The sequence below is a fragment of the Carassius carassius genome, chromosome 23 (assembly GCF_963082965.1).
Source record: "Carassius carassius chromosome 23, fCarCar2.1, whole genome shotgun sequence".
In the NCBI taxonomy this organism is placed as follows: domain Eukaryota; kingdom Metazoa; phylum Chordata; class Actinopteri; order Cypriniformes; family Cyprinidae; genus Carassius; species Carassius carassius.
In genome coordinates this window covers 2,261,714-2,275,268 of record NC_081777.1, presented here as the reverse complement: position 1 = coordinate 2,275,268, position 13,555 = coordinate 2,261,714, and the positions used below count along the sequence as shown (strand labels likewise).

Sequence of the window (13,555 nt, the reverse complement as noted above, 5' to 3'; positions counted from 1 at the left end):
CCCGCCCGATTCTCAGGCCATTGGTTTTAAGAGGGACTTTTTGGATTTCTGAGCTTGTCATTCGCTCTTGGAATCTAAAATCAAATCTAAAAGCACAGAAGAACAGGTCACATGAGTGCACAGACACTGGGGAAAACCAGCATTAATCATAAGCTCCACTATCCACCAAAATCCACTATCAACAACATCTCACACAGGCATTCATATTTGGCAAAACAAACTGGAAGTAAAATCCTGATGAAGAGCTTAGGGCTCAAACTATTGTGTAACGGATCTATATGACTGCGTCCTGAGCTCATCGTCCTGATGTGTGACACCAGGGGAATTCAGCTCTCGCTGTACGAGAGTAAATATTTATAAAGTGTGCCATTTCACTCGTCATCGCAAAAATAGGCCATTAATGAAGAAGTGGTTTCCTCATGCGCTGGAATGCTGAGCTTCTGTCGCTCCCTCTCTACATTACAAACCCTCTCAGCGTGGAAACTTGGATTCAGCCGGCATTAAGTGTTGGATTTCCAGAGATCTGGCTTTTGGCAGCTGCTCTTTTCTTTTCCACGTGAGACGACATCCTTCATTCGAGCGTTTTCCACTTCGCCTGGCAATAAGCATTGACGTTATGTGGCTGGAGAAGGTGTATTATAGCGTTTGAAGTTAAAGGAGAGAGAAGAGGGAAGCCCTGAGGTTCTGTGGGGTTGTTTACATGCTGGCTCCGGATTTAAAGACCGGACTGGTGTTAGAAAAGGACTGTTGGGAATATTTGTGGGCTGCAGAGCACACTTCATTACATAAAGCCACACTCAGCTTGGGAAAAACTGTATAGACAAAGCTCCGAGAACTCTACATAACCTCAGCTCACACTGTGTTATTGTAGTATCATTTATATTCCACTATAGTTTTTGAGAATATTTTAGATTCAGTTTTATATTTTCTCATTTTTAATTTTTTTAATTCTTCTTTCATTCTTTTAAAAAAGAATATATAAATATGTTTTAGTATTATTAAACTAAAAACCATTTATAGACATTTAAAGTAATTTTAGTTATTTGAGTACTTTAACTTAAAAAAAAAAAAAGTGAAATGTTGCCTTGGCAGTACATTATTTCCATTAATTATCGATTATTTTATTTCAAGTACTAAATATGTTTTATTGGTTTAGTTGAATGGTTTTAGTTTTTATCATTATTATACTATTATTATTTTGTGAATACTTTAGATTTATTGTGATATGATATGTTCTGGTTTTGTTTTAATTTTGCTGTGGTAATTTTGTTGCATTTTGTCCATTTTTATTCTTTTTAGTTTTGATTATGTTTTAATACTACAAAGCTAAAATCTAAAAACTTTTAATTTGAATAATAACATTTTTCTTTGGTTACATGAATTACATTTTGCATTTTTTTAATTTCCTGCTTTTTTTATATTTAGTTAGTTATGATAGATATTAAATGAATTCCATGAATAACCTGAAACAAAAATATTCCGGACCAGACTGAGGAATTGCTGTAACACGCCACTCAAAGTTTTACTCCCTAGAGCTTCACTTATCAGCTACAGCTTCATATCCAAGAGCTTGAAGAGCATAAATCTAGAGATAAGCAACATTAGATGTCTCTCTCTCTCTCTCTCTCTCTCTCTCTCTCTGTGTGTGTGAGTAAGAAAGAGGTCAGTCTCCTCACACTTCCCATGCGCTGTCACAGAGGGTCGTTCCAGTGTGTTATGAGGTCATGGAGACACGGGGGTCCCCATTAGCAAAACACCACATCCATCTCCTGAGTAATTACAGCACCATCACCTCTCAGCCAAGCTAAACAATGGCAGGAATACGCTTCAATGCTGTATCTAGACTTTTCTCAATGCAAACCAGCCCGAATCTACAGGCAGATAAACCTTATCGCGGCACAAAAGTTTTAAACCAGGAAACAGGCCGAAATTACTAAAACAAGATATTCTCTTCTCAAGCCCACTGATTTGAAACCATTGTTGATTCTTCCAAAGAAAAGGTAAACATGTTGACACAGATACCTGAATAAACCTTGAAACTGTGGTTCTTAACCTTTCTTACTCCCAAGTCCACAGTGACATTTTGTCCCATTACTTTTCCAGATTTTCTAACTAATAAAATATTTAGTATGAGTATATTTACTTGGAATGATTTAAGCTTAGAAATTGCTAGTACATTTCACAAAAAAAAAGACAAATGTCACATGATTGAATTAAGCACTAACTTTTGAAGTAGAAAGACTTTAGTATTTTATTGTCAAACACAGTCCAAAACCTTTATTTACAACTTAAATAGCATACACTAAATAATTCATTTATTTATTTACCTTTTACTTTTTTCAGGTCTAAAATACATACTTTTTAACTAAGGCTACCTCATATTTCCAGGTTTTTCCAAGACCGTGAAAAATCCAGTTCTTCACAGAAGTTTCAAGATGTCGAGGAAGTGAATTAAAAACTAATAAATAACTGGATTTTTAGTTGTTATGTCTATTTCAATTAATGTTAGCTTATCTTGAAGGCCCCTTGTAAGTGTGCTGAGGCCCCCTAGTGGGCCCGGGACCCTTGGCTGAGATTACTGCCTTAAAATTTACAATGGGAATTGGTTTAATATACTAATACTAATGTTATTAGTGGTAGAAAGTTTCAAAAAGCTAAATGATGTTTGTTTGATCACTCAGAGGACAACTGCACTGCTCACTGGTTGTGCTTTGATAAATGAAAGCTTTAGCCTAAGTTCTGCCAGGAAGACTCAATTACTTCGTCACTAATTACCTTCCTCATTATCCAATCACGTCTTTATACTTTGGTATAAAAGATCGTACTTACACATGTTTGAGTTCACAGATGCCGACGTGATAAACAACCTCCACCCTCCCCACCACCACCAGGATGGTCCTGTCCTTACCTTCCAGGGGGGTCAGCTGCGCCCCTGCCTTCGTCTTCAGGCAGGAAATGCAGATTCGCTACCCTCGGATTATGAACCATGGACGGGCCTTCCGCCAAAGAAATTTATAATTATGCTTGCTGAGCTGTCAATAAATGTATGCTTCGTACGTTTTATCTCCCGAGTCTTTCTGGTAGAACTCATTTATGCTTCAAAAAGTAGAAAAATCACTATAAAATGACACAACTGTTGAGATTCTGTTCGACGCAATATAAATTCTGTGAAACATACAGGTCAGATCATTTGACCTTTGAGTTTGATATCACAATGGAATCTATGACTTTTGATAGCAAAGATTTAAGATTTTTAAGACTTATGTATACGATTTATGTTTAAGACATTTTTGAGATCTTATTTGCTTATTTTAAGAGACAAAGCCAAAGTCTCCATTGGCTCTTTATCTAATCTCATTGATGTTTAGGAGAAACTGTTTAACTCTTAGAGGGATCTCATTTCTGCATGGAAGGAAATGAGGTGAATATTTTGCCAAATGCATTTAATATTTCAAACTCCTTCCCTGCTGGCTTGGACTGACCTGCGGTGTAGATGAGGGTGAACTGGCCGCGTTGAGTGTGGAAGGTTTTGGTGCAGGAGATTTCTGTTGCTCTGGTAGAGGATAAAGACTCCAGTCTTCTTCGCTCTGATTCAATGTATTTCAGTATGACACTTGTGATCTTCTCTCCACCAGTTCCACTGGACAGAGCTTTTTTTAACAGGGCCGACTGGTCCTCTTTTAAACTGAAACACAAGCCAAAATGAAAAACCCTTTTAAAGTGCAAAAAGAAAAGAAAAGAAAAGAAATAAAAGCAGCACACTAATAACACAGTTAGCCTAGCATAGCATCATTGCAAAGTAGAACATAAAAACTATTTTATTTATTTATTTTACAGTTTCTGCGAGGGAAAGACATGGATAAAATATATTTTAAATGGGTAAATTGCAATATTTATAAAAACGAGTGTGGATTGAGTTGTTGTATGTCTCATATGACCATATAAACGCCAACCATGGTACTTTAGACTGCATTATGTAGGAAATGTCATTTTGATTCATATATATAAAGTATATATATATATATATATATATATATATACATGAAATTTCCGAGTTGAATTCAAACTGTCCTTGATGGTTAATTTTAAAATAATGAAAAGGACTGAATTAATACCACTGCAAACAGACAAAAGTTATCAACTTTCTTCTTGCATTGCAATGGTTTCTGTACAACTATTTGCTCTTGATGCAAATGTGCCAACCCTTTTTCAAATCCACAGCCTGGACATAAACAGTCAAATGGTTCAGCTTGAACATGCCATGAGCTAATTTTCCTAAACAGAGATCATTTACAGTGAAAACAAGCTGACGTGAGCTTGGGTCAACAGAAAACAGCCTATAAAACAAGCATATGGCCATTCCCATTTTACATGCAACCTTCCCAACTCTGCATGTGTTACACACACACACACACACACACACACACACATTTTGCTTAAACACCCTAGCTATTAAAGTAGATGATTGAGCAAAGCCCTATTCACAGAAAACCATGAAATAAGATAAATGGATAGGTCCTAATACAGAGCCCTGGGAGACTCCTAGATTTTGCACTGAGCTTCAGCAAAATGAACCATAATGATAATCAATCTTATACTCTATTCTTCAAATGTAGACCATGTCTCTGATTCAAGAAATTATATACATTGTTCCAAGTGCAATATTCTTTTTGGATTGTCAATAAAAGAGGCAAGTAAAATTCTCGTCTTTGGGGTGAACTAATATTTCCATTCTTTTATTTTATGCTTTGTGAGAAAAAAAAAAAACTTAACAGCTAATAAAATTGGCCCTCTGTGATGATACACTACCATTAAGAGAACATTTCTAAAATACTGTACATATGCAGAGCACATACCTTTCATAGCCAACTAATGTAAGCATTCATATCTGACTAGAAAAGCCATGGAAATAAAAGCAGAACTTGCTTGTTTTAGCGATTACACTCTCTGGGTTTAGTTGGGACTTTCAAAAACAGAGGACTTATCTGACAAATCTAGTTCACACAATGAATGTGATATAAAACTGTTGAAAGACAGGGAAATTGCAGGATGTCAGTACAGAATGAGTATGTAGCATTAACCCATCAGTTAAATCATTGAAACTGACCCATAAATTCAGTCTTTCAATAGTCTATTGTGAGAGAAGTGTTTCCACAGAGCAGGAACTTCCTTCCCAAGCTTAGATTCAGCTCAACTTTCTCAACAGTCTGAGGTCACTGCAGATTGGGCCTGATAGACCTCATGAAGGCAGTAAATCTTTCAAACTAGGACACAAACCCAAATTGTATTAGTTTTAGAGTAAAGCAGATTTCAAACCATATTAATTCTGAATATTTGAAACAGTTTCAGTACTAATTTTCTGCAGTATCGATACAGATGCCAGCTATGATCTCTATTCTGTCTAAAAGCGGGCAGACATACACAGTAGCATATAGTATAAATAAATAGTCCATTGCATTGCGTGTTTAAAAATGAAGCACGGCACTGTGTTCATATGTACTTGAGCAGCTCATGACTTGCAGTTATTTTTAATAAATAAACTGCTGTCATTATTGTATGGGACTAAAGAATCTCAAATAAGTTTCAAAAGGAAATCATTTAATCATGGTCAAATGTACATTCATTTACATTTTTTGTTCTTAATTTTATGCCAATATTTCCCTGTGGTATTGTCAAAAATCCTATTCTCTGTGGAAGTTGGTCAAGGTATTGCATCACAGTTAGACATTCCAGTATCATGACAACACTACAAAGATATTTCTAATTAGATCTAGTTTCATCTTATTGGATCAAAACTAGTGTCTTAAAATCCCAAATGTTGCAAATTCTTCTCTGACAGGCAATATTCTCGCACATGAACAGGCACAACAGAAATATAAAAGTTCAAACTGAAGAAGAAATAATCTCTATAAATTTCACAAATGTCTACATGTTTATAGCTAATCTACCAACAAACTTGCATTAAGAACATTAACTAACATTACTAAACTGACCTGTGTTTTGTGCATCTCCACTGACCCATTGGCTTTCCAATAAACCACTTCTTAACCACGACTGCTTTCTATCTGCATTTTGATTCCAGATTCCAGCGTGTAGATACAATCTATCTTAAATATCAAAGCTCTGATCAGAGACTACCAAGGGACAAGACGCCTAAACTTTATGGTATTCATTGCCCAATCAATCTGAGATCAGATTAGGTGTGGCTCTCCAATCATAACACTTTTCTTCAGAGCCTTTTGCATCTTCTTTCATCTGAATACAACATTAAAGAAGCATCTGCCTGTGGGGCAGCCAATCACAATAAATATGTCAGTTTAAGGGCGATCAGTATGTCTTCTTCTCCACATTATCCACCTTGGCAAAACATGAGGTGAGATTAGAGATAGCTCTATTGTTCATTTCAGGGTGGAGAGTGAGCTGTGAGAAGATAAGGGTTACTTCAGGTCTCGGTATAAGAAAAAATAGAGTTAAAATCAGTCTATACTGGTGTTACAGTTGTTTAGCATCTGAATGGAATTAAAAGCCTTCGGTAAACAAGAATAAATCTCCAGTGTGCTTTCAGGATCTAGTACTGTATGTTTCTGACCTACCATGTCAAGTGGGAAAAAGAGCGCTCATACAATGAGATTCTTGAATGTGCTGGTTTCACTGGTATGAATATAAGTCCTGTGTTGCCATATGCTGGCAGTGAGGTATAGTGCAGACAGATGGCTATTACAGTAGATATGAATTTGAGGTGTTACAGTGCCCCCTGTAGGCACATCCTAGTAATGCACAATTTGTTTCTTCTATAGAAAGAATGTAAACAAACTGAAAGAGAGAAGAAATCCATTCTGAATTGAGATTCTGCCATTATGCTTTCCACCAACTTTCAATTAATATTGAAAAATGTTATATGTAAATATTTTATTTATTTATTTTTTATTTAGGTGTGAGTCGTTGAGTGAATTGTTTGGGAGTCGTTGAGCAACTGAGGTAAAATAAATGCATATTATAAGACAATGAAAATGTTTTTGTCCTTGCATGCATGTCAACCTATTGTTAGGGACTCCTAAAACCAAAATATGAACCTTTTATTACCCATAATGGGGACTTTAATTGTTATTTTACTTGCTTGCTATTTTAATTGACATATTTAAGTTTCTCAGGAAAATTAAAATGGGATATATAATTGACGGATTAACACTTCAACGTGCATCATTTCCCTTTTTCCATTTTCTGGAAATATATCTATATGCATTCCGAACCGAACAACCTGTACAGTTACACCCTTACATATATTTCACTGTTATACTGGGTGTTCAGGAAGACAAAATAGAGCTGGTGATACATAAACATCACGCTGCATGAAACACTGTATCCAGCAATACAACTTGCTCAACATAGCTTTCCGTAAACAGTGTGACCTTTAAGTATTTATTGACTGTTAATATATTTTAACTTCAAACTGGATTAAAAAGGCACGGTAAACAAATATTCCATTCCTAATATAGCCATGCTTTACAAGGCAGTCGCTTTAGTGTAAAACACATTAGTCTCAGTTATGAAGAGTTCTCTCACCTGGGTGGCTGCCAGTGTAATGAATATGTCTTTCTTGTATCTGAACTGGCATCACTGGAGGGAGATGTGGAGCTGTTGCCAGGGATGGTGGTGGATGCGGGCATTACCATAGTAACTGTTGCCGTGGTAGGGATTGATACCGTGGGACCAGGATGTGCTTCAAACCAGGAGCTCGTGGTCAGTGTGACGTCTGCGTGTTCACAGCGATGGCCGTGGAAGCCCGGACGGCACTGACAGATGTTCGGCCGACTACAGACTGCTTTATTATGGCACCGCGGATGACATCTTGCTAGTGAGAGAACAACAGAGAAACTATATTGTCATTCTGTTAATGGTTTACTACTGCTTCACAGAACATGTCAAGCTACAGTATTTCCCAGATTAAATCCTGGAGTGTGACTTTCCTACACATTTCTAGTCAAAGATTTGATGTTGCACTGGCCCTTTAAATGCACATGGGTCAAGGGGTTAGTTATTAGTTGGTAAATCTAGCTACATATGGATTAGGAAGGTGTGGATTATGCTGAGGAAGCTGAGGGACTGGATTAATGCTGGTCTAGAGCTCAAGCACCATTCAGAGGTTTGGCCTAGTTACAGCAGAGGAATGTTAGAAAGTTCACACATCCAGATGGACAGACATGAAGGACATTTCTACTACTGAAAGTAATATGCATGATCGTAATATACAGAAAAATCTTTAACATATTATATAACACACATAAGCCTAATAAAATCTACCAATAAAACAAACTACCTAACTGAACAAATAACTGCTGCACGCTGGAACAAAGAACGCTGTGTACAGGTTTGGCAACCTTAACTTGTCATCATTATTTTACACTTGAATATACTGTATATAAAGTAACAAAAAATATGTTTGTGTGTTATATGGGAACATACAAGCTGAGCAGATTTGAAAAGTCTTCATCATCTGCTCAAGACAAAGGACGTAATGCATGACAAAAAACACTCAATACTCTCCATTAAAACCATACAGAAGTACACATGAAAAATAACCAGATTTAGGGATTCAATTGGCAAGTCTTTACAAAAAAATGTATTGAAATCTTTTTTAATATAATATAATATAATATAATATAATATAATATAATATAATATAATATAATATAATATAATATAATATAATATAATATAATATAATATAATATAATATAATATAATATAATATAATATAATATATAAAGGTTCCTCTTTCCTTTCTGAATATTGTGTTGGACAGTAGGGGGCCTTCAATTCAAACAGATTGCGAAACCACATTTTTCCCCTTCCCTTCTGTTTATTATGTTGTTACAGCTCCCAGCTGTGCTGACACTTCAGTTCACTGGCTCATTTGAAAAATCAGACAAATGAAGAAGATTTCAACTAAATGAAATACGCGCCGTCGTATATGTTTGTGCCTTTCTTTGAGCATAATAAAAATGCATGAAAGCGTCTGAATGGCCCTGGAAAGATACTCACGTTTTGTGCATTGTTTGGTTTTGGGATTGACCAGCCATGAATAACAGCACCTGGTGCCACAGACGTTGGGCCTGGAGAAAGACGGACAGAGATCAAGGGTGAAACTCTGAGCTTGACACTTGTTAAAAAAGTAAAGCCCATCTTCTGCCACAATGCACAAGCACTGAGTCTGCTTGTCCTTAAAACTGCAGAATAAACTTCAAAATTCACTTTTATTTCACCTTTCCAGGCTCCGCGCCAAATCAATCTGTCTGGCATAATCACAATTTAACCACTTCTGAAAGGACATCTTTAAAAGACTTACAATCCGTGGCCCTGGGCCCCTTAAGATGCATTGGACTGAGTGAATAGCCTTGGGTTTAAGCTGACCCTTCACCCCGTGTTGCATTCAGCTTGGACAAATAGCGCTGATGAATAAAAATGAAGGGGGGTGCGAGTTTGTTATAGACGCCCCCCTCGTCGGGCCTCCGTCCTCCCTGTGCCAATGCACATGAGAAATATTGTTTTTCCCACAGTGGCGCTGGCAGTCGCGTCTGGTGGGTAAACTTTGCTGAATTAAGAGTCTTCTTCAGATGCCTGGGCCGCATCTGTTTATCTAGCGGCTTCAGGGAGAAAAGGCAATTAGCACACCAACACAAGCCCCGATCCTAAACACTCACGGCCGGCGTGCATCAACCTGACCCCTCTGTAGCGTCGGGAGGGATTTGCTAATTAGTTACAGTATGTGCCTGTATTGTATGGCTTCTGAAGGGACACTGTTGGGAGCTGGCAGGCCGAGGGACGGCTTGTTGTCTGAGCAGCGTAAGCCGATTGAGACAGAGCTGGCATGGGCCGTCCAGGCTATGTGGAGGTCAGAATGACCTATAACCTTCCAAAGCTAATTCAGCACATGCAGATTTGGAGCGTTAACTAAAATCACCGGATCAGTATGCGAGCTTTCAACTTTTCTGTTCATCTTATGTTGCATGCATTTAATTGCATTTTAAAACACTGCTTGTAAATATGATCCCAAAATGCATTTGTAAGAAAAATGCAAAAAAGAATGAAAAAAATGCATAATATGCATGTTATTATATATATATATATATATATATATATATATATATATATATATATATATATATATATTTTTTTTTTTTTTTTTTTTTTTTTTTTTTTTGTCTGAACCCCATGTCATTCCAAAACCCCATGAAGAACCATTTGCATAAAGAATTTTTAACATTCATGGAAACTTTCCATTGCATAAGAGGTTCTTTATAGTAGAAACAACAACAACAACAAAAAAGATTCTTTAGATTATTAAAAGGTTCTTCACACTAGGAAAATACTAGTTCTGGAAGGTTCTTAGGGGAACTAAAAATGGTTCTTCTATGGCATCTTTACAAAAACACACTTTTGGAACCTTTATTTTTAAGAATGCATGACTTTTTTCCTTTATGTAACATAAAGGAAAACCTGAAGCTTTCAAGCTTCATAAAGGACGCAAAAGTACCATTAATTAGCGGTAGCTGTCCTGATTTGAGTGTTGTATTTCAAGACTTTTGAAGCCATACAAAACTAAAGCTGATTTTCAATTACAACATTGAAATCTGCTTATCCTTGGCATGCTCATAAGTCAGTTGATTCTTGGAATGATTTGTCTTTTTGCATTCTATGTATAAAAAGAAGGCCATACTGTTTTTGAGTCATGACGTCATGACATTATTTTAATTTTTGGGTGAACTGTCCCTTTAAGCAGAAGCTGTGTTGAGATGTCTTATAACACTGAGACCTTTTACCAACCTTCTGTGTGTCTGATCTCTAAATAAAGGCCTTGACCCTACACTTTGACCCCTATAAGGCCCAAACAGGGACATTTCAGCACTGACAGAATGAAAAGTTGCCATCAACTTTTATACCCCGTTTGGGTTTTAACGCGAGTCGACACCTAAACGATACATTCTTACAAACGATACATGTTTACAGAGCTGAGAGGCTGCCATTAGAGCAAGACTCGATAGTGATCAGAGATGTCTGTGTTTATTCTGCTCACATGGCTATGACAGACACAACTGTTTTTCCAAGATTTGGACGTGTTGAAAGGATAGTTCACCAAAAAAAGAAAGTTGTGTCATTGTTCAGTCACTTATGTTGTTCGCAAGCTGCTCTTTTGCATACAACCCAAGTGAAACCGTCGCGATTGACATTCACTTTCACTGTATGGAAAAGAATAGCTTGAACATTATGCTAAATATCTCCTTTTGTGTTCCACAGAAGAATGAATGTCTTATGGGTTTTTCTAAGTGAGTAAATGATGACAGAATTGTCATATTTGGGCGAACAATACCCTTAAATCTGTTTTGCTATCACAAAATATAAAATCCTGAATCTGAAGAATAAAACATCTGTTCTTTACCAGGTGTGTTCGCACACGTATGCCATTCTCTCGGCCTACAGCTCTTTTGTTTTCTCCGTTTTAACAGAAACAAAGTGGTGAATGAATCTGTACATATTTTAACACGTTAGTGGGAGCAGAGGCTGTAAAATAAAGATGGTAAATGAACCTTTTATATATAAAAAAGGTTATATACGTTTGTGCAATACAAAAAGGATGGTTTATGGTTTTCTTCTTGGCCCCGGATCTCTTTTTTCCAGCACCTCGTAACAGAGAAGCTTCAATAAAACGTCAACAGTGGTCCTCCTCGAGGTCAAATATGTGGGTTAACTGCTGGATTATCACAAAGCTCCCACTTTGCTCGGCACCTCCATCAAGGAGGACATAATCGTCTTTTTGTCTCCCTTTGAGGCACCGTTGATGCGCTCTGAAATGAAGCCGTGTTCTGCATTCAGTCTTCTGAGCTCTGAACTGTCAGCATTAGAAAACTCTGCAAGAACACCCTCCTTCTCCTTCTAAGCTACCATATTCCCCCCATAGCCCCAGGATGGACATGTTTCCACAGTCAATGTCCTCGCTTGACCCAAAAGCACAATGAAGTCCAGAGGAGGAGGGATGTTACAGAAGAGCAGCGGTGCATCCTTGATGAACTCTTTCAAAGGTTCAGTGGCATTCTGACTCCCTCCAAATTAATATGAAAAGAAGGGTCAGTAATTTCCTGCTCTGTTATGGATTACAAAGACCAGTCACTAGGTCTCAAACTTTTCAGGAGAATCAGGAATTCCCCTCATTGCTTGAAGGATCAACACTTCTGGTGCACGTCTAGAGAAACATCTGACTGGATGTTACTGCAAACAGAGACGGGCCAATGTTTTCACGTCATTCTGGATCTATAAAGAGCTTTGATCGAAGTAAAGTGCTCTGTTATGTCTCCGGAGACTATAAACTGCTCATAAACGTTGAATTAGAGAAGCAGTGAAGACAAAGACACAACAGTTTGGATGCCAGAACACGATGAGATGTGTAGTAAACATGATGTTTGACCTCTTTTACCAGCAACTGTACTGCGAAAAGAAAGTAAAGTCTCACAGAATGGAAGAAGAAGGAAAAAAACAAATGGAATTTCATTATTTGGAAAGTTCCGAAACAGTTGTGAACACAATTTCTAAAGGAATTACAATAATTATTTGCATAATATAAAATAAGAATCATTTTGGAGTTAATCTGAATAATAATTTTCAATTACTATTTTTTTTTGTATTGTATTTATCCTATTAAGGTTCTTTATGATTGATCCAGTAATAAAAAAAATGACAAAAATGAGGTTTGAAAAGCAATAACATAGAAATAAAGGTCTATTACATTTCCACACAATTTCGAGGTCACTTGAAAAATGTGAAAAACTAAAATTGTTGTTATCCTGATACTTTTTTTATTGATTCCATTCAATTTATTTTATGATGTATTCAATAATATATGAAGAAAAAACACATAATTGATTCTGTACATGTTTACATGTATTTAAAAAACAATGTATATAATAACACATATTCACATGTATTCAATCGTCTGATCAGCACAAACATCACCACCTCTCGCGATGACTTACCCTGAGATAAGACACTTACCCTTTTAAATCTGTCTGTGTTCGTGTGGAGTTGATCTGATGTCTGTGTCTCTGTGCTCTGCTCCTGTTTTGTGGAGGATGGATGAGATCAGGAGACATCTGATGACTGACTGATGAGGAGCTTGCGGTCGCCAGGGAAAGAAAGCTTATAAACAGAACTCCAGACAGGCAAAGTGACGAGCTCCACAGCTCTGACATCGTTATTCCGAGCGTCTGAACTAAGTCTCAATCATTCAATCACTCTCTCATCCAGACGCGCTGCTGCGAGCCGCAACTGACATCAATGAAAGAGATGCGTGGAAAACTTTCAGCCAATCAGATTGATTCGTGGCTTCAACCAAGAGACAGCCAATCAGAGCTCAGATTCACCGAGCAGAAGCTCGAGGAGTGAGATAGATAGATAGATAGATAGATAGATAGATAGATAGATAGATAGATAGATAGATAGATAGATAGATAGATAGATAGATAGATAGATAGATAGATAGATAGATAGACAAACACTTACATGT

At 37.0% G+C, this 13,555-nt stretch overlaps 1 protein-coding gene across 1 annotated transcript in view; it reads right to left on the bottom strand.

Moving 5' to 3' along the window:
* The window catches only part of LOC132101147 (latent-transforming growth factor beta-binding protein 4-like), an 89,120-nt gene extending 75,863 nt beyond the window's left edge, over window positions 1-13,257 (bottom strand). The window contains exons 1-4 of the mRNA XM_059505862.1: window positions 13,045-13,257; window positions 9,043-9,113; window positions 7,564-7,852; window positions 3,483-3,685 (exon numbers count right to left, since the gene is read on the bottom strand). Coding sequence (XP_059361845.1) covers window positions 3,483-3,685; window positions 7,564-7,852; window positions 9,043-9,113; window positions 13,045-13,142 — 661 coding nt within the window. The 5' untranslated portion in view covers window positions 13,143-13,257. The remainder of the gene's footprint in view (window positions 1-3,482; window positions 3,686-7,563; window positions 7,853-9,042; window positions 9,114-13,044) is intronic.
* Between the last annotated feature and the right edge of the window lie 298 nt (window positions 13,258-13,555).